Source organism: Mustela nigripes, chromosome 13 (assembly GCF_022355385.1).
Source record: "Mustela nigripes isolate SB6536 chromosome 13, MUSNIG.SB6536, whole genome shotgun sequence".
Lineage (NCBI taxonomy): Eukaryota > Metazoa > Chordata > Mammalia > Carnivora > Mustelidae > Mustela > Mustela nigripes.
In genome coordinates, this window is record NC_081569.1 from 135,334,813 (window position 1) to 135,361,687 (window position 26,875).

Genomic DNA, 26,875 nt, shown 5'->3' on the forward strand with positions numbered 1-26,875 from the left:
AAGTTGGCTTGGTGAAGTTCTGTCCATTTTTAGGGGCAATCAAACGATTAGTTTTTGTTTTCTATTTTAGTGTAAGAAAATACAGAAAATGCCACTGCATTGGCTGCAGTATTTTGTGCATCTTTTTTTTTTTTTTTTGTGCATCTTATCTGTGTTAAATCTCTAATGAGTCCAACTACGGTGTTAACATTTTGCAAAGTAAAGTTGGGACTCTAGTAAAGCAGCCCCTGGGATGATGAATTATCAATTACCAAGCAGTTGACAAAAATTATTTGAAAGGAAATGACATCATCTCTACTCAGGTGAATATGACTTAAAAGCATAGCATTAACCTCAAGAGAAAGCAACCTGCCAATTCAAAAACCAAATGAAGATTAATTGAACATGGCTCCGTGAATGTTGGTTGGTTTTGGGGGGTAAGAGATCATTGCATAGCAGTTTGTCTGTTTCCACTCTTCTGCACAGGCAGCTGCCAGCCCGACGAATGGGTCCAGGAACACCATATCCTAACTGGATTTTAGATATAGAAGCATTTGTCCAACTCTATAGAGATGTGTAGATAGAAGGAAAGCCATCACCGGCAGAGTGGCCCGATCATGCCGTTAGGAAGAGGGCTTCTAGAAGCCACACCGCCTGAGCTGATTTCCAGCTTCATTCTAGTTGTGTGTCTCTGGGCAAGTTACAGAATCTCTCTGTGCACCGATTTCCTTAGTTACCCTATGCATAGGGTGTTCTGATGGATAAACACCTGAGATAATGTACATAAAGAATTTAGATTACAGGAAAGATGTGATACCTAATCTTAAAATCTTTATCATCTCATGGGCCCAGGGTTCTCACAGAGATAATCACCCCTGTGGCTTCTGTACCTTCTGCTGAATATAGTAGGTTTTCCAGACCTGCCTTGAGTTATGAAGAATGAAGTATGCATAGTCTTTTGTTTTTGTTTTTCCATAAGTGAATGTTTAAAATTTGAATTCACTGAGTCTAGCCAGTATGAAGGCTGGAAAGACTACCGGCATTCAGAGGAGTCTTCCTCTCAGCCAGAAATGCAAAAAATTCTCTTTGGAGCAACTGGGGCCTCTTAATTTGGAGAAAGCATCACCAGAATCCGTGGTGAGCTCTGAATGAGTTTGAGACCATTTCTGCTCCAGACGGAGCTGAAAATTCTGCAGGAAGGGCCTCTTTCACCTTTTTGCTTGACTAAAAAGCAAATCTTACTGTGTATGAAGAATCCTTCACTGTAAGCTTAGCTGACAGCATGCCCTGGAGACTCTAGGAATTGGACTTGGTTGTCTCGGGTTTGGCATAGGAGTAAAAAAAAAAAAAAATACCTGGAGAGCACTCAGAAGAACGAATGAATACAGCAGCCAAAACATAGATGCCGCTCAGCATCTCTCTCTAAGACCAGCCCTGGCAGAGCGGTAGAGTAGTAGCTTAGCAAAGCAGAACATTTTCTGCACTGGCTCTTCGGTCCCTCCCTGGCATTCCCCTCTCCCCTCTCTGGCATTCTTCAGTCTCTGTGTTGCTCCCTTATGCATGTGGTGTAGACTGGGATGGTGCCTAGACTCTGTCCTTTTTCCTTTTCTTCTCAAAGTGCACATACGGCCTCAGCGATCCGTTCAGTCTCATGGCTTGCTGTCATCTGTGTGCTGGAGGTTCCTGACGCTCCGTCTCCAGCATGGACGTCCATCCTGGCCGGGAGCCACGTTGAGCTAGCTGCCCACTGAGCATTTCCATGGCGAGTTCCACAAGCACCTCAGACTCAGTCTGCCCCAAAGTAAATCCCCGTCTCCTGCACTCACAGCCGCCCTTGCTCCTTCTGCAGTGGTCTCCCTCCAAGCAAACGACCACTGTGTCTTGCTGCCAGCTCAGGTCAAAGCCTAACCTCCTTTCTGTCACTCTACCTGCAGTCCCTCAGCACGTCCTGCTGCTTGCAGATGCGCGGAGTCCAACCACTTCTCGCCGCCCGACTGCTACCACTCCAGTTCAGGCGGCCACCATCCACTGCCCGAGTTACCGCTAGAGCCTTCCTGTTGTTTCCCTGCGTTGCTGGCCACCTACCTTCTCCTCTCACTCAGCCTGGTAGTGGGCTGGAAGATCACTTCACTCCTCTGTGCGAAATTCTCGGTGGCTTCTTGTGGTGCTCGAAGGAAAAGCCAGGCTCCGTGCAGTGGCCCACAGGGTCCTGAACCAGCTGGCCTCCTCTTGCCAGTTTGGGCCAACTTGGGGTGACACCCAGGGCAAGCGCCCCCTCTCGGGCATTCATACAAACTGCAGGCCCCTGCCTGTAAAGCTCTCCAGATGTTCACATTACTCATTCCCTCATTTTCTTCGAGTCTCTGCTTGAACAATATCTTTTCAGTGAGACCGTCACTGAAACGTGTTTTAGAATTGTAATGCTCCTTCTCTGGTCCTCCCTCATCTTTCCCTGGTTTCTTTGTCTTCACAGCACTTAGCACTCTCCGATGGACATTTTACTTAATTCCTTATTCTTTTTTCCCTGCCCCATACTATAGTGTAAGCTCCATGAGAGCAGAGGATTTGTTGGTTTTATTCACTGTTGTATCTCCACACCCAGAATAATGCCTGCTTGACTCATCCAAGGCACTCCATAAACATGTGCTACGTGAGAAACAGACTGCCACGCTTTCCAGAGTTTGAACTTTATTTCAATTTCATGTTACTCCTATTCTTAGTTATTAAATGCGTTCAAAAGCAAGTACTATTTAATTTATTATAGAATGAAACTTTGCTGCTTGTTGCCCAAAGTGAAATCTACCCTGAAGATCCCTGCAGATAAGCACCTACTTCAGCAGTTAGAAATGTGTGTGCGGAAACTCCTCTGCCAAGAAAAAGATAAGGATGTCCTGGCTATTGTTAAAAGAGTAAGTATCACTCTTACCACCATGTCTGCATGTCTGCACGAAGAGAGTGTCCATTTTAGCTTCCCTGTTTTAGCTTGGCAGGATAGCAATATGTCAAAATACTTACATCGTTGCTCGAGTAGTATTAGTATCTGGCTGGGCTGATGTGTGCGGCAGCCGGTCACGTTCCTTCCAAAGGGAACTCAGACATTCAGCTTCTGTTACTAGTGATACACGTGCCATGAAAGAGAGCTTGGAACACGTGAGGTTCTTAGTAAGTACTGGTCCACCAAATGCTTCAGCCACCAGACTTGATTTATAAGGGATTATAATCCAGGAAAATTGTGTTGGTAAAATTGGAAAATTCACACTTCATGGAAATTTAGCCCTGAGAGGGCCCTCATGATCTGTTTGATCTCTAGGTCTAGAGATAGTAGACGTCTGCTTGAGATTATATTAGCAAGTGGCAGAACTGGGGCCGGAATAGAGATCTCTTACCCTGAGGGCATTCCTTTTTCAGTAATGTATCATCATGTCTTATGGGTTTTTGGTTGCTTTGTTTTAGCATGGGATCTCAGAAGAATTGCTGGGGGATGTTAGAACCTAAAACAGTAAAAATCTGGGTTGGTGAAGACAAACCTGAAAATATTTTATAGTCTTCAAAAACTTTTTGCTGAATATGTAACTAATATTATTATAAGATTAAATCAAATTAAAGTGGTTATTTTTATGAATCTGAACATGAACTTCAGCTTTCTGATTTGTACTGGGAAGAATTAATTTATTAATGTCTTTAACTTAGCATCGATGATGAGAAAAAAAAGGATCTTTTGATTTTTTTCTTTTGTTTCTAGAGATCATTGCCAGATGTCACACGAGAAACTTCTTAATAAAATGATTTGATGACTTAGTATTAGTGTACTCTTTGTTTTACAGAAACGTGAATTCCTCTTTTATCAATCAAACTAACCAGAAACACCCAGAGTCTGATAAATGTTTATATATATATGTAAATAAAATACATTACATGTATTTGTTTACATCAGGTATTTCTGTCCTTACCATTTAATAATATTTAATAACCATTTAATAACAAAACTTTGCTTTTAATAACAAAATTTAGGCAATAGAGTTAAATTTCAAAATAATAAACATAAGAGGGTGAGTTACTTGTCTGAAAGAATTTATTAACTTTATTAATTTTATTAACTAAAATTAAACAAAATTTAATAAATAAGATAAAATAAATTTTAATAAAATTAACTATTAATTTTATTAATTTCATTAACTTTATGAATTTATTAAAAGATAATACAAACTAACCCTGTAGGTAGGCACAAAAATGATAGAATCAGTGGATTATTAATCTACAATGGGTTATTTTGGACTAGAGCTCCTTAGGAATATGTCACATGAGGAAGTCAATCAATCCCATGAAAATTCTATAGAATAATGTTTATCAAACTGAAATCTTCGCATGGGAACCTCTGAGGAAGCCATACAAAGCTTTGGGATAAAAATGGTACGCCTTTATGCTAGTCAGCTTTTTAAGATGAGAAGTAATTGTATTTAAAGGGGACATTTCCTGGAATAAATTGTGATATTTTCACAAATTGCAGGATAAAAATAATTCTTCATATAAATATTACATTTGCAATGGCTAGCTTTGGGTGTAGGACTCTATAAATGTACTTTATTTGAGCTGTCAGAGTTACTCTTGGAGAGCAGTATTGTTCCTCTATCAGAGTCAGAATCCTCAGTTAGCTGGATCATTGTTTGATTGGAACAGTTTGTTTCAGACTAATGTGTTCTGAAGGAGAAATACCAAATCAAGAAATACTTTTAGGGCAAAGTCTTTGTTAATGGCTACAATGTCATAATGGTCAAAAGTTTCTGCAGGAAGGAACTAAGGATTTAAAGCCAAATGAGAGTTTGCTTCATATATAGTTAGTTAAAACTTCTTAAAAAAACTCAAAAATTATCTTGTGTTTCTGAAAACTCAGAGAAGTGGCCCTGGGAGTTATTAGAAGTTTGTTAGTTTGCGTGTGTTTAGTTTGTTCACAGTGGACTTGTGTGTTCACCTGGAGACTTGCTCTTCTTAAGGTCAAAGTCTTTTACAAGTCTAAACGGGTCCTGGCCTTCGGAGGCTGGTTAAAAATACAGCGTAAAATTGGGAAGAACTTAAGAGATTTTCTAATTAAGCCTCCCGCAGAGTAGAGAAGTCTCCTCTTCGAACTTCCCTCTGGAAGAGGAGTATTTTTGAGAAATGATTGGTTGATTTAATTTAATTCCTGCTGAATAATTTTTACCACTTCGCTTACAGACCGTGTTAGAGCTGGACAGAATGGAAATGTCCATGGATGCGGTAAGCACACACCTTATCTTATGCTGAAAGAATATTTGAAAATCGGCAGAAACTCACATAATGTCTCATAATTTCATTTTAAACTTTAAACTTAGTTTCAGAAAAAGTTTTATGAAAAAGATTTGTTGGATCAAGAGAAAGAAAGAGAAGAACTACTTCTTATGGAAATGGTACGTTATTTTCACGTACACACACACACATTTTTCTGATCAGTATTAGCTGGGCTTTGTTATGAGTTACTTATTAGTATTTTCCTTCAGTTCACACTGCTGTTTTTCTTCCTAAATAACTAAAGAAGAGTCCTGACCCTTTGAAATCTCTTTTATGAACTAGAAGGAAAACTACATTTGAGAGCCCCTAAAATAAGCATATAATTCGCATACGATTAACTGTATATTTAAAGTGTTCATTTTGATGAATTTTAACTTATGAATAATCTATGAACCCATTACCTCAATCAAAATGCCATCCATTTCCATTCCTTCAGAAGTTTCCCCATGCCCTTTTGTAATCCATATCTTCTGCCCCAGTCCCCAAAGACCACTAATCTAGTTTCTGTCACAATAAATTAGCTTGCAACTAGAATTTGTATAAATTTATTCATATATAATATTTTCTGCTCATGCTTCTTTCCACTGTCATAATTGTTTTGACAGTCATCCATGCTGTTGTATATATCGAGAGTCGTTCCTCTTTATTTCTGAGTAGTAGTCCCTGTTACAGACACACCACAGTTTGCTTACCCACCCCTTAATAAGCACTTAGGTAACTTCTAGTTTGGGAATGTTAGAAATAAAGCTGCTGTGACCATTTATGAAGAAGTCTTTGGAGAGGTGTATATTTTCATTTTGGGGTGGGGGGAATACCCAGGAATGGAAGGGCTGGGTGATATGGTGGGGCATGCTTGACTTAAAAACAAGCAAAAACTGGGCCATTTGACGTGTCCATTGGCTATGGCGGAGGGCTTCAGTTACCCCGCCTCCTCTCAGCTTGATAGCGTGGGTACGTAGTCGTGTCTCATTGGACTTTCAAATTGCATATCCCTGATGCCTAATGATATTGAACACCTTTTTGTTTGTTTATGGGTCACCCTTATCTCTTATTTGATGAAATCTGTTTTCAGATTTTTATTAATTTTTTTGTTATGAAAATGGTTTTATTTATTTATTAGAGACAGAGAGATAGCAAGAGAGAGCGCACGAGCAGAGGAGAGAGGGAGAAGCAGGCTTCCCACTGAACAGATAGCCTGAGCCTGGGATCATGACCCAAGCCCAAGGCAGGACTGAACACAGACTGAACCACCCAGGGGTCTCTCTTTTTAGATTTTAAAGTGGGTGGTTTTTCTCCAATTTTTGGTATATAAGGGTTTTTATATACTCTGAATACTACTACTTTTTCAGATATCCATTTTATGAGTATTTTCTTGGAGTTTGTGACTTATCTTTCACTTAAGTGCCTTTTGAAGAGCACTTTTTAATTTTGATGATGTCTGACTCATCAGTATTTTCTCTTACTGTTTGTTCTTGTTTGTACAAGAGTCCTTTGTCTATCCCAAAATTACAAAGACTTTTTCCTATGTTTTCTTCTAGAAATTTTAGTTTTAGGTTTTACAGTTGGGTCTGTGATCCATTTCAAATAGTTTTATCTATTTTTTTCTATCTAAATATTCTATTATTCTAGCATCATTTGTTGAAAATTGTCTTATTGAATTGCTTTAGCACCTTTTAAAAAAATTGTCCATATATGTATGTGTTTATTTTTTGACTCCCTATTCTGTTCCACTGATTTGTGTGTTTATCTTTTTGGCAATTCCAAACTGTCTTTTATCACTGTAACATTTTGGTAATTCTTGAAATCATGTCAGTTAAGTTTTTCAACTTTGTTCTTTTTAAAATTGCCTTGGCCGGTCTAGGCCTTTTCATTTTGATATAAAGTTTAGAACCAGTTGTACATTTACATAAAAATGTGCTGGAATTTTTATTAGGTTGTATGTTAATTAGGACTGATCCATAGATCAATTTAGGTAATTGCCATCTTAACAATGAATTTTCTAGTTCATGAACATTGTCTACCACTCCATTTATTTAATCTTCTTTACTTTTTTCTACATATTTTTCGTAGTGTTAAATATAGAATTTAGGAAGTATTTTGTTATATTTATTTCTAGGTATATTATGTTTTTGGAATTATTATAAATGGAATTATAATTTTTAATTTCACTTTCTAGAATTTTGTTGCTGCTGTCAATTACTGTTGATTTTTGTATCTTAGTCTTGTATTTGTTCTAGAGTTCTTAGATTTAATAAGATTTTCTATGTGAGCCATTACATCCTCTTTAAGTATAGCAAGATTATTTCTTCCTATTCAGTGTTTATGCCTTTTATTTCTTATGTCTAGTTGCAAGATCTAGGACTTCCAGTATAATAAAAAACTTCCAGGGGCTCCTGGGTGGCTCAGTGTCTTAAGCCTCACCTTCAGCTCAGGTCATGATCCTAGGGTCTTGGGATTGAGTCCCCCATCAAACTCTCTGCTCAGCAGAGAGCCTGCCTCTCCCTCTCTCTCTGCTTGCCTCTCTGCCTACTTGTGCTTTCTCTCTCTCTGTGTCAAATAAATAAATAAATAAATAAAAATCTTGTCATTTTACTGATTATAAGGGGAAAGGGCTCAATTTTTCACCATTAAATATGTTACTACAAAGAAGTTTTATGTGGGTGCCCTTTATCAAATTGCGAGAATTCCCTCCTATTCCTAGTCTGCTGAGGGTTTTTATGAATGATTATTGAATTTTGTCAAATGCTCTTTCTGCATATTTAGAAATAATATTTATGTTTTCTACTTCATCCTGTTAAAACATTGAATTACATTGATTTTTTTCAATGCTTAAATCTTATATTTTAGGCATAAACTCTAGCTGGTGATGATATTTTATCCTTTTCTCTTTTGCTGGATTCTTGGCAAATTTTTAATATTCATCTATATTCATAGTGAAATTGGTCTATAATTTGCTTTTTTGTCATTTTTGGAGTCTTTAAAATTTGGTATTAGAGTTACTCTGGCCTTATAAAATGAAATGTGTAGTATTACCACTCCCTCTATTTTCTGATGGAGTTTGTATAATATTGGTCTTATTTTTTCCTTGAGCGTTTGATAGAATTCACTAGTGAAACAGTCAAGGTCCAAAGTGCCCATTTTAATAATAATTGATTCAACTACTTTTTAATAGTTATAAAACTGTTCAGATTTTCTATTTCTTCTTTTATAAATTTGTTAAGTTGCTTCCTACCCAAAATTCTCTATGTTATCTAAGCTGTCTAATTTGTTACTATAAAGTTTATACTCTTATATTCTTCTAATGTACATCAGATCCATGGTGATAAAACCCCTGTTTCATTCTTATCTTAGTGGCTGGTGTTCTTTCTCTCTCCCCTTTTTTTCTTTCTCTCTCTGTTCCAGAATTGTTCTTAGTGGTTTTTCTAGAGGTTACAATATACTTAACCTTTCAAAGTCTACCTATTATTAATGTTGTATCACTTCATTTAAAAATGACGCAGATCTTTTCTACCCTTTCTTTATGTTAAAAGTTTTATGTGAATTATATCTGCATTGAAACCCCCACCAATCGTCTCATGACAACTGATTCAAAACTTTGCTCTAAGTTGTGAGATATGTACCTTTGAAGAATTTAAGAGAGTGAACTTCTGTGTTTCTTATTTTTACCATTTCTAATACTCTTATTCATTGCTTAGGATCCAAACTTCCCTCTGTTTTCTTTTTTCCCCCTTCAGCCTGGAGAACTGTCTTTAGTTGTTCTTGGGGTATAGTATTTTCTGACATATTTTCTTAGTTTTTCCCTAATCTGAAATACAGTATTATCTGCCTTTATCCCTGAAGGATATTTTCAGAGAATTCTGGTTTGACAACCTTTCTCTTACTGTACTTTGTAATTGTGTTCTGGTCTCCAGAACATCTGATAAAATATTAGCTTTCATTTGAATTATCGTTCTGTGTGTAATGTTGCTTTACTCTGGCTACTTTGAAGATTTTTTTCTTTTGTTCTTGTTTTTAGCTTTTGATGTGTGTAGGCATAATTGGCTTCAAATTTATCTGTTTTTGGATTTGCTTAGCTTCCTGAATCTGTAAACGAGTATTATTTCCCAAATTTGGGAAGGTTTGAGCCATTATTTATTTAAATTTGTGTCACTCTTCAGGATGCTTGGGTGGCTCAGTTGACTGAGCATCCAACTCTTGATTTCAGTCATAATTTTAGCGTTGTGAGACTGAGGCCTGCATCCGGCTCCAGGTGCAGTGGGGAGTCGGCTTGAAGAGTCTCTCCCTTTGCCCCTCCCCCTACTTGCAAACGCATGTGTGCACATGCTCTCTCTTTAAAATAAATAAATCATTTAAAAAATAAATATGTGTTCACTCTTCTACTTCTGGGTCTTCGATTACACATGTAAAATCTTTTGATATTGCCCATAGGTCTGTGAGGGGTTTTTTTTCCCCCTTAAACTTTGTTAACTCAGAGTGAATAATTTCTATTGATCTGTCTTCAATGTCAGTGACTCTTACCTATCCTCCCCATTTCAGCCTCTGGGCTTATCCATTGTTTTTATTCCCACTGTGTATTTTTTGGTTCTCAAATTCCCATTTATTTCTTCTTTATATGTTCTGTCTCTCTGTGAAGAATTGTACTGTGAGATTAAACACTTAAGTGGAAATCTTTTGAAAAGCAATCACATTGCTTTAGCAGTCTTCCGAGACAAAGATTGAAGTTCAGGATAAAGGTTATAGAGCATAAGCAGGCTCTAAAAATGTTTAGGACTCAATGACCTAAACCCAAGACAAAAATCAGGTGATAGAAAGAGACCCGGAGATGATACTGGTATTAGAGTTAGCAGACAAGGACTTTAAGACATCATGGTCAAGATAATAGAGGGAAAAGTAGACAAAATAGATAAAACTACTTGTGAGTCCACTTAACGACATTTTGTTTTTCAGTTTTACATGTTTTATTTTCAGTGTTAGAGATTCCATTTGGTTCTTTTTGTATGCAGACCAGTGGAATTTTTTTTTTAATCTATTGTCTATTTTCTCCCTGTTTTTCTTTATATGTGTCACATGTAGTGTTTTTTTGTTTGTTTTGTTTTTAAATTTTAAGTAAGCTCTGCAAGCTCTGTGGGGCATGAACTCGTGATCAAGAGTTGTATGCTTTATTGACTGAGCCGGGCAGGCACCCTGAGAGTAGTGTTTTATATGTGTCAGTTAAGCTAAGTTTGCCCAGAACTTGGTATATTTATTGATTTTCTTGCCTACTTGTTCTGTTCTTTGGGATAAAGGACTCCTTTGACTTCTGGTAACATTTTGTTTCTGGATCTGGAAGCTGGTTTTATAGGTGTGTTCATTTTAGGAAAATTCATTGAGCTATGCACTTATAATTTATGTACTTTATGTATGTTGTACTTCAATGAAACATTTAAAAATATCCAAAAGGCCATTTCTTTTTCTCTCAGTCCTTTCAAAGAAAAACGTTACTAAAATATGACTAATATTTTGCTGGTGAGAATTAGCAGATATCTTCTAGAATATAAAAGCTCATGACAACAATGACACTACACTCATTGTTTTAGCCTGACAGATGCCCGAGAGCCTTACTATCTATAAGTCTGTAGATAGTGAAAGAACAAGGTTCTGAAAGAACCTTGACTTCTTTTGACAGTAATTTGGAGAAAATAATTCTTTCTCAAGGCATTTTTGCAAACTGTATTTGCATCTGTAAAGCTTAGAATAATTTCTCATTAGAAGAGTTTTCTGAATCGATTTGTGCTTACCTTTAATGCTAACATACTGTTTTCATAATAGGAACAATTAGAGAAAGAGAAACAACAGAATGATGGGAGGCCCATGAGTGATAAAACCTTTGAAAAGAAACGTAAGTGGTTTTCTTGTGTCTTCACCGCTAAGGCATACAGTTAATGTTGCATCCTGCCACTCTGAAAGCTCATGCTGATTTTCGGATTTGATGTGGGAAATTGCTTTTCTTTCTTTCATTTTCTAAAAGTTGTTTTTAAAAATTGGCTGCTTTGTTTGGTACCGACGTAGGAATACATGAATAAATTGTACGAGTCAGTGTGGACCTTCGGATTCTTCAAAGGAAAACTTAAAGTCTGATAACAGCAATAAGATTGTGAGATTGGTCACTGATAGCTAAGTTTGAAATATGTAGATATATAAAGTAAGAACCGTTTGGGAAAGAGCATGCTGCTTAGCTAGGGACAGTGACTCATGTTCTCCGTGTTGTCTTTTGTGTTTATGGGAGACTAGGAGCTCAGAGGAAATGACAAAATTTAAAACAGAGTTTGTTTTAGGTAGAGACACGAAGACACCAACAACTCTGCCCAAGAACATCCCTATTTCTGTTCCTGGACCTTCTGGAACAAGCACCCCATCAACAAGTAAGAAGCAACTTCTTTTTATGTCTCCTGTCTCCCTTTTCTAAAAATTAATTACAGGGAAAGTCACGTCATGAGATGAAATTCTAAAATGCCTTTTACCTCTTATCATTCATTATTTTGTGAGTCCTTGATGGGCAGTAGGGGTAGGGGATACTCCAGTTAGCTCAGACTAAGGAAAGGAAGCTGGACATATTTGTGCCTAATGAAAGTGCGGTAGGGGGTTGGCGAGGGGATGGGGTTGGAGCAGCTGAAGATGCGCTGAGCAGCTGCATTTTCCTTCTGCTTATTATTCCAGGCAAAGAAGTCAAGAAATCCAAGCTGATTCGAAGCCAGTCTTTTAATAATCAAGCTTTTCATGCAAAGTATGGCAACTTAGACAAGTGTCCTAGGTATGATCTCTCAGCTTTTCATGTTTTTACTCAACTTTTATAGTTATACTTCTTTATTTATGTGAAATATTTACATTGTATAAAATCAGGATTAATTTGGGGTTTTGTATAGGTCAGTAAATTGGAAGTTTTCTTCTGTAAGATTCTCTATGAGAAAAACTATAGTCTACTCATTTGTGTAAGAGTAGATATTGTGGGGACGCCTGGGTGGCTCAGTTGGTTAGCTGCCTTCAGTTCAGGACATGATCCAGGGTTCTGGGATCGAATCCCACATTGGGCTCCTTGCTCAGTGGGGAGCCTGCTTCTCTCCCTGCCTCTGCCTGCCACTCTCCTGCTTGTGCTCTCTCTCTCTCTGACAAACAAATAAAATCTTAAAAAAAAAAAAAAAAAAAAAAAAAAGAATGGATATTGTGGCATCCTAGAAAAATTATCACCGTGGTGCTATATGGTGACATCACGGGATCCATGTACTGTTTTATGAGGGAGGTGGTACTCTATTTCATGTGCCACCCAACCGCTAAGTGGGTATGGACATGTCCCCTTCCCTTGGTGGATGTGGACATCCAGCCAAATGCTGTGGCTACTGTTTCTTTCTATGGAGAAGCCACTGGCATGTTTCTATGGCAAAGTGATCACAACAGTTCTTACAACAGATGAATGTCTGGTTTCCCCTTTGGCCCCACTGACTGAATTATGAACAGTTAAGGTTAGGAGAGAATCAGCATAACCTCAGTGACCTCAATTTGTTATAAGTGTTGTACATATATAACATAATAGCTGCATACCAATCAACAAAACTAATTTTAAGTAAACATAATTGTCTTTAAAAGTATTTATTGACAATGGGGCACCTGGGTGGCTCAGTGGGTTAAAGCCTCTGCCTTCGGCTCGGGTCATGATCCCAGGTCCTGGGATCGAGCCCCATATCGGGCTCTCTGCTCAGCAGGAGGCCTGCTTCCTCCTCTCTCTCTCTGCCTGCTTCTCTGTGATCTCTGTCTGTCAAATAAACAAATGGGATCTTAAAAAAAAAAAGCATAAGTATTTTTTTAAAAAGTATTTATTGACAAAAATAACATGGCACGAGAATATGTTTTTCTTTTGTTAAAGATAGCTTACTCTAGATTTTCAGCTATGTTTGTGGACATTCTCAGTAGACCTGTCTGGAGTTCCTAGTTAATAGGGTAATCGTGAGATGAGCAAAAGAGATTAGAACTAAACACAAGTTATTTCCAGTGAAACTTACCCATATTCTCTGTCTTAGCTAAGTATCAAGAGAACAACTTTAAGAAAATGCTTTTAAGTTAAAGACAAAGGAATTGTTGGGAGGCATGGGATGTAAACAATAAATGAGTACTCTAAGTAGCAAATGTGCGTCATCAGAAGTAGCAGAGAGCATTAAAAAAGATTAGAAAAGACCAAGTGCCTAATGGCTGGAGTGAAAGAAGCATATACTTGTATTTTAAACTAAATCATGTTCTTTTCTAGTAAAAGTTCTACAGCAGGATATACGCCTTCTGTCTCAGGGTTAGGGAAGACTTCTGTGATTTCACTGACTGGTAAGTAGAAATCTGAGCTCTTCCAAAAATTGCTACATGTAGTGAAATGTTACTTTCTTTAAATGACCTACTTCTTTATTTCTAGATACAGAGTTTTCCCTAACCTTACATCTTTAGTGAATGCCCAAATAATTAAACTTTTCCCTATCAACTGAAAAAATACTTGACTATGCCATATTGTTTTCACAGCCAAGAGTCAGCATTCAGTGCTTTTGAAAGAGAGAAAGGACAATGATAGGGTAGGTTTTTCCATAGGCCAAGGGCCTCCTGGGGTACAGATGAAAAGTTTTTGCCATAATTTTTAAGGAAGCTAAAAATAGTAGGGCTTCATGTGGATCATACGCAACCAAACATTTACAATATTATATATTTGAATGTTTATACCAGGGGTCAGCAAGCTTTTCTTGTAAAGGGCCAGATAGTAAATATTTTCAGCTTTTTTGGTCAAGTCGGTTCCTGTCACAATTATTCAACTCTGCTGTTGAGCAAAAAGCCATAGATAGTACAGAATGAATAGGTGTGGTTTTGCCCCAGTAACATTTTATTTACAGAAGCAGGCAGCAGGCAAGGCAAGACTTGGTTCACAGACTAATAGTTTGCTGACCTCTGGCTTATATAATAGAAAACAGAATTATACTATGAATAAGGGAAAATACATTGCTAAAAGTTGCTAGTGGCTCTAAGTCTATTTTTAAGTTTTTGCCTTAGAATATTGGCTAAAAATTAATAGTATTGATCTATGGTCAGTTTTTAGTGTAAAGAACAGCAAATCTATTTAAAGGTCTGGAATTCTTTTAAGTTTGGTCACATTTCCTTTTCAGGTTATGTTTTGAGTATTCGGTCTTCCTCTTACCTCTTACTGTGTTCTTACTCTCATGAAGAGTAGATACGTGCCCGCGGGCTGTTCTGTGAGCAGTATGTTTTCATTTGCCAGATCAGGAAGACCTTTCTAATATTAAAGCATCGACATTCACATGTTGTACACAAAGTGGTTCTACAAGATAGAATATGAATAGCTTAAGAAACCTGAACACATTTGATAATAGGAAGTTTTTGAACTAAAGTTCTCAACAATTCTTGAAGTGAGGACTATACATAATAAAACTATTGATTATTTTTATCATAGCAAATCAGTGAATTCTTTAGGACACACCAAGGGAACATTCAGGGTTGATGAACTTTATAATACAGAGTGTCTTTAAGAATTATAAATATACATGGAAAGTCAGTTTGAATTAGCTCAGCTTGGAGCTCAATGGAGCCGATGATTATTGCTATCCCTAAGTGGTTCTTCAGACTTGCATGGATCCAATCTGGCCTCTTAGAGATGACTTCAAAGGAGCACATTTATTCATGAACTTGTAACAATTCTTGCCAAGGAATTTCTTTGCTTAAGTTATTAAGAATGATTCAGAGTGTTTTTTGTTTTTTTTTTTTTTACAAGTTTGAATGATGTGCACTGATTTCTTCAGTTTTTACTTTGCTAGTTCTTAAGTCATCTTGAGAGTCAGGAGTGTGTATGTGATCTACGGATCCTAAAACTTGACATCCAGAGTCTTAAATCATTTATTTTATAAGGGTAAATCTTTTATAAGGTTCAATATTAAAATATTCACAAAATATTCTGTCTTAAGGGCTCAATATTATTTGGGGGGAGAGGTAGTATTGTTGATTGGAACCTCTTCTAGTTTGTTATATAGTGCTTCATGAAGTACAGACTGAGGAAAAAGTCACACACAAGTACACATCTACAAAGAGAAAAAGGGAGCAAAACATCTCTTAACAAAAGTATGAGATATTCACATAGAGAAGAGATTATACTTACTTTGGGACTTAAAGCAGGCTCCAAGGTGTTTATGTCATTTGGGATGAAGCCCAAGTTATGCTGGGATTTCTGATGGGCAGAGAAGGGTGTGGAACAGTATCCTATTCAGAGTACCCGTCATAAAGAAGCACCAGGAGGCCAGTTCAGCTGGAGCACGGAGTTGAGTGTGAAAGAGCCAGATAAATAAAGCTGAAATGAAAGGTCAGAGTTATCACTTGGAAGGTCAAATTGAGTAGTTTTTACTCAACATGAACCCATGGTTAACTGTTGGGCAACTTTTGCCTGTCATAGATTCCGACATTCATCCAAGGCTGTGTGGGGGAGAGAGAGAGAGAGAACAGCAGTAAGGATTCAGGGACACAGACTGCAACGTATCCGTTGTTAGTGGGTATGAAACTCCATGGAACCCTTTTGGAAACCAGTTTGGTAAAGTTCTTCAAGAATCCTAGTTTTAAGTTGTAGTCTTTGACTCAAGCAATCCTATTTCTAGTGACCTGTCATGAAACTAGGATAAAATACATTAAATGTCATAAAATATATCATAGTTTGAACCCTGGGTATGATGTAATGAAAATGGCACTTGACCTCCGTCATCATTCTTCAAACCTACAACTTAGTCTAATACTAAGAGGAGCATCCACTAAATTCTAATTGAGAGGCATCCTGGAAAACATTTAGCCAATACCTCTCAAAGCTGGTAAGGTCACCAAAAACAAGGAAAGGCTCAGGAGAGCTGACAAGCGAAGGTAATGTTGTATGCTGAATGAGATCCTGAGACAGAAGCAGACAGTAGGCAAAACCTAAGGAAATCTGAATGCACTATGGATTTTAGTTAATAGTAATATAATGTCTCATTACTGGTTCATTCCCTGTAATAAGTGTAGCATTCTAGAGTGAAGTGTTAGGAGAGGAAACTGAGTTAAGAGGGTGGTTGGAAATTATCTTCTCAATTTTTCCATAAATCTAAATTTTACAAAATAAAGTATTTTTAAAAATAACATTTTTAGTAACTTAAAAAACTGAGTCTTCAGGGATAAATTTAACAAAATGTGTATTCTATATACACTAAAAAATTCAAAATATTGCTGAATGAAATTAAAGAAGAAATAGAGATATTATGTTCGTGAATGGAAAAACTTAACATTGTTATGATGTCAGTTCCTTTTAAATTGATCCAGAGATGGAATCCTCATCAAAATTCCAGTAGTCTTTCTGTAGAAATGTATAAGCTGATTCCAAAATCTAAATTGAAATGCACAGAACTGCGGATAGCCAAAACCATTTTGCAAAAGAAAACCAAATTTAGAGAGCTTGAACTGCTTGATTTCAACACTTGCTAGAAAGCTCCAGTAGTCAAGATGCAGTGTCTACACTGTCATGAATTTCCACAAAGGCTCCAACATGAATCAATAGTAATTGGTTAGTATTTTCAAAATATGATTCTGGAACAATTGGATATCCGCTTTTTTTTTTTAAATTAGTTTCAGAGGTAGAATTTAGTGATTCCTCAGTTGCATACAATGCCCAGCGCTCGTTACATCCGGTGCCCTCCTTAATGCCGTCACCAGTGATCTCTTCTCCCTACCAGACTCCCCTTCAGCAACTCTCAGTTTGTTTCCTGGACTTCAGCATCTCTTAGGGTTTGCCTCCCTCTCAATTTTCATCTTATTTTATTTTTCCTTCCCTTCCCTTATGTTCATTTGTTTTGTTTGTTAAATTCCACATATGAGTAAAATCATATGGTATTTGTCTTTCTCTAACTGACATATTTCATATCGCATGATACCCTCTAGTTCCATACATGTCGTTGCAAATGGCAAGAGTTCCTTCTTTTTAATGGCTGAGTAATATTCTCTATCTCTATATCTATATCTCTGTATACCACATCTTCCTTATCCATTCTTCTGTTGATGGACATCTGGGCTCTTTCCATATTTTGGCTGTTGTGGACATTGCTGCTATAAACATTCAGGTGCACGTGCCCCTCAAATCACTAAGTTTGTGTCCTTTGGATAGCTATTAAAAAAACAAACAAACAAACAGACCAAACTGAACCTCAGTCCTTATCTCACACTACATACAAAATTATCTCAACATGCATGATAAACCGAAGCATGACATTTATGAAGAATATATCACAGAAGGATGTCTTTGTGATTTTGAAATAAACAAAGATTTTTCTCTAAACCATAAAAGAAAAAGTTAACATGCTGGACTTTATCAAAATTTAAAACTGCTCTTTGAAATAGAGCATGAAAAAATAAAAGGCAGGACACAGATTGTAAGAAAATAACCGTATTACGTATACCTGACAAAGGATTTACATCCAGGATACATCAAAGAAATCTTTAGAGCTAACGAATCAACACTGTCCCGTGTGTGTAAAGACACAGAGCCAATCTCCAGAGCATTTATTCATTGCTCGTGAACGTGCAAAATGGTACAATCACTTTGGACAACAATTTGGCAGTTTCTTATGAAGTTAAATATATTCCTACTATGTGGTCCAGCAATTTCCCTCTTAGGCTTTTATTTACAAGAAATTAAAACATATATTCATAGACAGACTTGTACAAAATTGCTCGTAGCAGCCTTCTTTGTAACAGTCAAAAACTGGAAACTATCCCAGTGTCTACCAACAGGAGAATGTAGAAACGAATTTTGACATATCCCTACAATGGCGTATCAGTCAGCAATAAAGGGGAATGAAGTATTGATATACACAACAAGGATGCATCTCAAAACAATTATGCTGAGTGAAAGAAGACAGATGTACCGTGTGATTCTATTCACGTAATATTCCAGAAAATGCGAACTGATTTCTAGTGACTGGTGGTAGATTGCCTGGAGTGGGGGGGAGGGGTCACCGGGGTGCAGGAGGGAGGGGTGGGTGTGTTCACTCTTGGTGGTGGTGATGGCTTCATGGGTGTATACATACGTCAGACTTTAGATTTGTGCAGTTTATTGTTTATTATTTAAAATGGGTTTGAAAAGTAAAAGCTATCATTAACCTTCTCTTAAGTTCATCTTTCACATTCAGCATGTCTGACTGTAGTTGAATTCCTTTCAGATGACTCATTCCGCACTCGCAATGCCAGTAGCACCCCGACCTCCTTTTCTCCCAGTCCTTCCCTACCGAGCACCTCCCGGACAGGGAGCTCAGTTGATCCAAAGAGCAGTGGAAGTAAAGACACGCAACCTCGAAAGGCTACCTTGTAAGTAACGCAGCGATGGGCCAGGGGGATCGTCCTACTCTCTTCTCAGGCACTCTCCGTCCCACTTAAATACTTTCCAAGGAAGAGACAATGTCCGTAATGAGGAAAAGGTATACATTAGAAGGAATTATTTTCACCTGTGCCTCTGTTATGTCGGCTACTTGATGTGAGATGATAGGGATGTGACAAAGACCCTGGAACTCCAGGGAATCAACAAGAAACTTGAAATGGCTTCCATTAGTACAGAGGTCCATTGTTCTCCTGTGACATGTTTGCAATCAGGCCATTTGTCTCTGAGAAGACGCTGGGTACAGGTGTATCCGGCTCACGTACGCAGTGTGTCCTTACCCAGTGCTCAGAGACAGGCTACAGCTAATGCCCCTGGAGAGACATTCCTGAAGCCTGTAGCCCAGGGCTGTGGGCCCAGCAAACTGGACATTTCTGCAGACTGTACTCACACTTTCATCTTCTGGTTACAAAGGGCCGCTGTTCTGCTTTTCCCTCATGGTTCCTTTGGGGCACTATGTATTTCCTGTTTGAACTGTTGAAGCCTTTGGTGCTTGTGGTTGGAACACTTAGCAAGGTAGAGTCTACAAATCTCTGTGGTGAGAGGTCATATTGAGGGGGAACTGATCGGCCAGGAAGCCCAAACCGTAGCGACAGGTTTGTGCTTTCCTACAAGACACCTGAAACTTCTTATCAGAAGGGAGTTTAAATAGGACTCGGGTTCCCTTTAAACACATTTCACTGAATTCATGAGGATTTTCTCATGAAATTTCTCAAATGCATCTTTTTTTGCAGAAACTGCAAGCTTTAGTCCCTTCAAGGAACTGAACTATATCATAATTTCTTCTAAATTTTAATCGGCCTTTGGTATATATAGATGTAGATGTATTCCAAATTCATTTAAAACTTAGAAGTTTACTGAATGGAGCTCAAGGACACTATAATAGCACAAGGCAATAGCAAATATAAAAGATGATATGGATACTCTAGATTAGGCGCATTAATACAAACGGTACTTTTATTTGCAGAGAATGTTCTTTGCCCTTGCAATTATTGCTCAGATGACCATGCTTTGAAGTTCCATTTGAAAGTCCTGAGGCTTGAGGGCAGGCGGGGTAGTGGTCTACAGAGAACTTGGAGCTGGAGTTGGCGCCTTGTGCTGTGGTCAAGGGCAGGCAGTGAAGTGTCTGTATAGTCTGGTGGGCGTCTGGGCCTCACAGAGCCCATCTGTGCAACGAGAGGGTGGATTCCTCCCTCAAGGGGCCTTCTGTCTGTCACCCCTCAGCCCTCTTCCTCTCAAAAGTTTGCTCGGAATTCTTCTATCGAAGAACATATTTAATAACACGAAAATGTAGTTCTTTCTCTTATTTTTCTAAATGTCATAGGAACATTTCAAAGTAGAGATGGCTAAAACCTAGTATTTAGACAAATACTCCTGTATTTCAGATTACTATCTTCATCTGTTCTTTCTTTGCTGAGCACATTTTTCTTTTTTATAGACTCAATTTCCTCTGGCTCAGGATATATCTTTTATATAACATATAATTATATCCATAGAATTATATAATCAATTACATGTAACTGAGGGTTTAAAAAAATGAATCTAGAAACACTCTAAAAAAATCACTTTTTTTTTTCTTTTCTGAATATTCTGAAGGAGAAGAAATGTTGGTATTACAGCTGCTTTTTTTTAGCAGGACGCTGGTTGTCGAGTCCACAACTCTGTTTCCATATGCTGTGGTTCTAGTCTGGACTCGCTCCTGAAAGCCCACAGCCGCATGACTGGAGAAGCTTGATTGATTCCTATATTGGTCTGGTTTCTGTAAAGTATTAGGCAAGATTCGGTGATGTGCTATATCCAAATGAAAATCTCTCCGTTTTCCTTAAAATAAGCATATGAAGTAATTTCAGGAAGTATTACTTCAATGTTGCTTCTCCAAAAAATTGCACACAACACATTCTCCAGCTTCTTAGTGTCCTAGAGATGAGCCTTCTGGTATTTGGAAGTACCAGTGTCTTAAAGGAGGTACAGGAAGGCATCACGGCCCTATTGATATATTTGGGCCTGTGTTCATTTCTGTTGTCATTACACACAAAAAAGTGGGAAAAGTCATTGAATTGAAGTGAATGCTATGTTAGATGTATGTAGAGTTTGGTGATTAAAGAGTTCCAAGTCATCGTTAGTGTGTGATTTCTTTTTCACTTAATCAGAATCCTCATATATTCCGCTTATTTAAATTAGATTTTATTTCTTATTTAATTTGTGAGCATTAAACAGATAAAATTTTTCATGGTTTGTGTTTTCTTTTTCTCTTCTCTCTCTCTTTCCCTCCTTCTCCCTCCTTCTCCCCCTCCCTCTTTTCTTTCCTGACAAAGAAAATCGAGAAAATCCAATCCTTAAATCATCTGCTTGATGAAGGAAGCAAAACAAAGACCACTGGAGATAATGTGATTGATGGACAAAAGCTACAGCAATGGGCTTTTTTCTTTTCTTTCTTTCTTTTTTATTTTTATTTATTTTTTTTGGGTTAATGAATGAAAGAGAGACACATAATGGCAGCTGATGTTGATCAACTTTCCGTATTTGAAATTAGAGTCCCTAGGAGGTATACTATGTATTTCTTGAGTAATAATGTGGTTACAGAATTCTAATGTCATAGTGAAGTGCAGTGGAAAACAACTTTAGTTAATACACTTTTAGCCCTGCTGCAGAAGAGACCAGACTGCCTTCACCGGTGCAGGAAACCATCGATTTAACTGTTCTAGAGTTTTAGCACTCAAAAACTACATGAAAGTCCAAATCAAATGAAATTGCTTTCGCTAATCACTTGAAAGGGCCTGGGGAGTAAGAAAGACATTGCATCTTCTCGCACATCTCCAAGCCCAATTGAAAAGTCACACTGCAGAGGATGGGAACAGCTGTCCGCAATTTTATCGGTCCTACGATTGTGGTGAAAACATTGTAACTGGACATCCTGAAATCTCAATTTGACAATGAAAATTCTATCAAGATTTCTGATAACTTTTAGCTACAACTACCTTAAAAATAATAGATTGATGATTTCATTTCCTAGAAGAATTTATTTTATAAATACTTTGTTTACATTTTAGATTGTATTTGTCCTTACTTAATTTAAAATGATGAATCTAGTTTGAATCAGCTGTTATTCCAAGCTATCATGCTTAAGCTATGTCAACAGCATTTATTTGTACTAATGCTAATATTTCCATCCAAATTTGCCTGTGGAACATATACAATTCTTAATTTTAAAATGTCGGTTCTTGAGATATACTGTATGAAGCTATTGTCAGCTTCTCTATTTCAAAATGCAATCAGCATATAACTATATTGATATTAGAAAATATTTGTTTTTAAAAATATATTGATGTATGATAAAGATGATCTAATTTGTGAATGCATATGCGTGTGTGGTTACTTTTTATAATGTGAAATAATGAATAATGAATTTACTCAAAATAAAACATAGGTTAATGAGATACCAGTGTTTGTGAAAAAAGTTTTAAATACTTTCCTGCAGCTTTTATTCTACAGGTAAAGAGTAAGACAGTTCATTTTTAAGTAAGGAACGAGAAGCACACCAACATCAACTATAAATTATTCAGGGGACAGCTACTCAGCTGGAGACCTGTCCAGGACATTTTGTTTCCTCTTTTCCTTTCATATGGCCTCTTCGGGGCTATTTTTAGTGATTCTTGGCATTTTTCATTTAAGGACAAGAAATGGAATTGATGAACTACTCATTTTGTAGTCGTTAAAACGGGTAGATTTGAGAGACTGGACAACATGGGCTCAGTGAATTCAGTATTCTTTGTGGATTTCATGTAACTGTCAGCACCAGTCACGTGGAACTGAGTGTCTGATGAGGAGGGACGATGTGTGGTGTATAATGGCACAGCCAGCATTCTGCTTCATACTCAGCATTGACTCTGTTGCTTTAAATAAAATGGAGAATTTCAGTTTATTTGTTCAATAATAACTAATAATAACAATAGCAGAGTTAGGGGCTTTGTTTTCCATCACGCGCACGGGAGAAGAGTCAAGTGCTTTGTCACTCCGGCGTGTAGAGTTCAGGATTACACGCAAGGCAGCACCTGCAGTCTTGTTCCTACTTACCAAACTGTCAATTAAGATGACTAATCAACATTGCTTTCGGGAGTTTTCTTTTTTTCCCCACAGAACATGATTTCTAAAACCGTCGACCTATTTGCTAAGATTATACTTCCATGGACAGATATATAAAAACAGTAAAAAACAAATTGGTGGCAGTTATGGATATTCGCGTATATCTCAATTTACACCAGAGGCAAGACTGATACTCTCAGTAAAAGTTCTCCGTCTAACAACTCCCCACGTAGATCCTTCAGACTAGTTGTGTGACATCTGTCACTGCAGCAAAAGAGGGGTGGCTGGCTCCTTTATCTTCTTGTTCATTATGGGAACTTGCATTTTTAAGGACAGGTTCTAGAATGTCACAGTTCACGTTACAAGTGAAATAACAGACCCAGCAGAACTCGGTTTCACTGGCAGACATGGAGGCTGGGCCACAAGGGATTGTACTCACTAGAGAGGAACTTCTGGAGCCTTTCTGACATAACCTCATACACATTCCCAGGTCATTTCCATTATTTGACTTCCTAAGTTTGGATGTCTTATTCTGGAAGGATGGCTCCATTAACCCAGCAGACAGGGCGCGTCTGTGAGACACTCAGACTGAAGCAGACCAGACTCCGCAGCCTGAGTAGGAGTTTTGCAGGGAAGATGAGATGACTCGATCAACCCTGTAGTCTGTTCTCAGTTGTGACAGCGTGTGTGACAGTGGGTGAGTGTGGGTGAGTGTCTGTGTCTGTGCCCAAACAGTTGTTAAACCTGTCATGTAAATATAGTGAAGACTTGTTGCCATGTTCTGATAGCCCCCCTCGGTTGAAACCTTGAATTTTGGGGGGTAAGATCTATTACAGTTTTCATTAGTCTGCATTTTTTTTTTTTTTAAACCACAAGATACTTGGAAAAGCTGAAACCTAAGTGCCTTAGGGACTTTCTCAAGCATATGTGGCGGGGGGGGGGGGGGGGGCTTTTTTCAAAAGTTTTTTTTTTTTTTTTCCTAAGCAGGTAATATGGCCATTTTCTGACTCTAAGGGCAATGGGTTAGATATAATTGTATGTGCTGTCCTTGTTTTGTGTTGTACATGGGGAGGGGAGGAGAGGGGCGAGTTGGATCTGAACGTCCTCGGAGCCCTTCAATAACTATGAAACTTTTTATAGGTGGGTTTGGCCATATTTATTTCAGAGGGTATTATGTTCTCATAGATTGTCTTTTCTAGATTTCATCTCTTACAAAGGTGGATAATTTGAACTCTCTTTTATTTATCTTTCCACTGTTTTTTCACAAACACACTTGACTGATGGAATACTAACAAGTCAATTAAGAATGTCGGTTTGCCTCGTTCTAGGTCCTAGCATTGCTGGGTCATTGTCAGCTATCAACCAGTACTCGTGGGAGGAATTCAGGAAGGAGGTAATGTGCAGATTTTAGGATGACGAAATGTCAGCCTTTAGACTGCTGCTTAATAGTACTACCTTAAGTATGATTCACATTACTCTGATTTATATTCTTAATCAAGATGACTAATAAATTCATTTTAGGTATATTTAAACATTGGATAGCAAATAGAAATCCAATTAGGCTTTTAGTCAATATATTTGACACTCCTAATTAGCTAGCTCTATCCATGCTTCTCAGAATTAACTCCTGAAATATTTTCTTGTCTCTGTAAAAGAAAAGGACTAAGAAAACTTGGGAGGTATTTGCTGTTTTCCTTTTAACCTTGGGACAAAGCCCGTGCTTGTGGTCTGTTTAAGCAAAGTGGTAACAGAGGGAACTGCATGGTGCCTGTATATTTAGATCAATGTTTTATTTATTTATCTACTTATTCATTTGACAGACAGAGATCACAAATAGGCAGAGAGGCAGGCAGAGAGAGAGAGATGGGAAGCAGCCTCCCCCTGAGCAGAGAGCCTGATGCGGGGTTTGATCCCAGAACCCTGAGATCATGACCTGAGCTGAAGCAGAGGCTTAACCCACTGAGCCATCCAGGTGCCCTTAGATCAGTGTTTTAGATAGAAGGGGGAAAGAGTGAAATGGGCCAGGGGGCTGAGGTCAGGAGAGGCAGTCCGCTGGCTACCATGCCACGCCATGTGGGGTGACCTTGGGTAAGTGTTCTCCTTTCTCTGAGATGAGATTTTTGCCTGGGGCCTGTGCATGTCCTCACGACCCATGACCAGGTCTGTGTCCCCTGCGGCTCAGTTAAAGCCTCTGTCAAAGGGTTGGCCCCACCACGAGGTAGTGAGGGCTGCCCCGAGGCTGGGGCCATGGTCAGGACTGCCTACAGCTGTTTTCTTATTTTGGTCAGCAAGAAATGGTTCTGTAATAGATTAAAATAAAACACTTCCTTTGCTCCAGAGGAAAGCAAAGAGAGTGAAGCCCAGGACTTGAAGAATGTGTCTTTCTCCCAAAGGCTTCGTCTAGAAATAGAGTTCTGGTCTACTATTTTTTTTAAAGGTCAGATACGTGAGTAACAGACAAAGGTAAAAGTATCTATTGAGCTAGTTCTAAGCCAATAACAAAGGCTCAGAGAGACAGGCTTAAAATACCAGACAGATGGTAAGACCTCTCCTTAACATAACTGGATTTAATAGTTGGGTTTGTCTGAGAAGGGCTCGGGCCAGCAGAGGACAAGGGGGACACTCTCTTCATCTGCCACCCCAGGCCACCAGACTCCGCCTCGGCTGGAGCACTAAGTACTTACCCATGTCTTAAATCAGAGGAGAGCTGGAGTCCCCACACTGTCCAGAAAGAGAAGCGTTGTAGAGGTTTCTTTCTAGATCACGAAGTGAAATGTCTGGTCCACTTGGGTGATGGGAGGCCTGGAATAAGCAATAATTTCCCGCAGGGTTCCTGCCACTGCCCCAGTTCTTTTTCACCAGCCTTCATCACCGCTCTGTGCAAAACCTAGAAAACGAAATAATGTGCAAGACCATTTGTGGGGCAGTGGTGAGGAGGGAATTAACTGAGTCCCTTGACATGTTTTTGCTGTGGTCCTACCCGTGGGGCCATTCCCCCCTTCCCAAGATTTCGTGGTACAGGCTCATCTGTGCTGAGAGGAACGACCTGAGGTTGTACAAGGGACTGCCTTAGGAGCCCAAAACCAGACCAGGGGACCCCAGACCACATTGCGGGTGTGGATCCAGGGGACTCCACCAGCCAGTTTGAGCACACATGCCTCAAATAATTAGAGAGCATGGGCCTTGTCCTAATGATTCTTGAATGATCTGATGCTCCCCCCACCCCCCATGAGGTTTCCACACCGCTTGGGAACCCTGAATACTTTGACCTTCCTTTGGGCAGGCACAGTGGGGACAGGGGCTGGGTCACTCTTCTGTAGAAGTTCCTCGGTCCCTCGTACTGCTCTGAGGCAGTACCTTGGGTCCCTGGAGTCTCCCTGGTCCCTGGGTGCCTGTCGTGGCGGGAACGGCCTCTTGTCCAGAACCTGCATGCGAGGCAAATGATGTACCGACATAATTTTTTTATAAGCAAAGATCGTGGGAACACCTGTGTCCCGATACCTGGAAATCCTCTCAATTCGTGGAGTGCACATTTCCAGAGTAAACGGGGGGAGGGGAGAGATCATTTCATGGTTTGCAGTTTAGACAGTAAAACAGCACATGTCTTCATTTTTAAACGTGTTGACAGCAGAAATTCTTTCAGGTGCCACTGTGCAGTTTGGTCATGTTTCTCTTTCTGACTTTCCCTGAGCAGGTAAAGCCCGGAGGCAGGTCCTGGTGACCTCACTGGGTCCTGCCTCCGTGGAGGCCTTTTTAAACATCTCTCAGCTTTGGGAAATGCAGTCACACAGGGAAAACAGGAATCAAACTCCATAAGGCCATGACCGTAGTCAGATGTCGTCGCCATTTAGAAATGTCGGAGCATCTTGGTTGTAGCAATGGTGGGGGCTATTGCTGGCATCCGTGAACAGAGAGGACAGGCAAGCTCACCAGTTCCCCGGGATGCAAAGGACGGCTCTGGACAGCAGACCACCGCTTCCCTCCACACCAGCAGCTCTTCCCCTGAGAAAAGATTCTCTGAGGGACTCCATGTGGAAGACAACTAACCTTGCCCTT

At 38.8% G+C, this 26,875-nt stretch overlaps 1 protein-coding gene across 4 annotated transcripts in view; it reads left to right on the top strand.

Moving 5' to 3' along the window:
• Positions 1-22,173, top strand: part of PPP4R4 (protein phosphatase 4 regulatory subunit 4) — a 102,245-nt gene extending 80,072 nt beyond the window's left edge. For 3 of the 4 annotated variants that reach the window (XM_059373881.1, XM_059373883.1, XM_059373884.1), the window contains 9 exons: positions 2,744-2,888; positions 5,191-5,232; positions 5,328-5,402; positions 11,092-11,161; positions 11,598-11,684; positions 11,980-12,073; positions 13,559-13,629; positions 18,525-18,669; positions 21,052-22,173. In XM_059373881.1, coding sequence (XP_059229864.1) covers positions 2,744-2,888; positions 5,191-5,232; positions 5,328-5,402; positions 11,092-11,161; positions 11,598-11,684; positions 11,980-12,073; positions 13,559-13,629; positions 18,525-18,669; positions 21,052-21,076 — 754 coding nt within the window. In that variant the 3' untranslated portion in view covers positions 21,077-22,173. The remainder of the gene's footprint in view (positions 1-2,743; positions 2,889-5,190; positions 5,233-5,327; positions 5,403-11,091; positions 11,162-11,597; positions 11,685-11,979; positions 12,074-13,558; positions 13,630-18,524; positions 18,670-21,051) is intronic. The other variant, XM_059373882.1, reaches the window with a different exon arrangement.
• Positions 22,174-26,875: the final 4,702 nt, after the last annotated feature.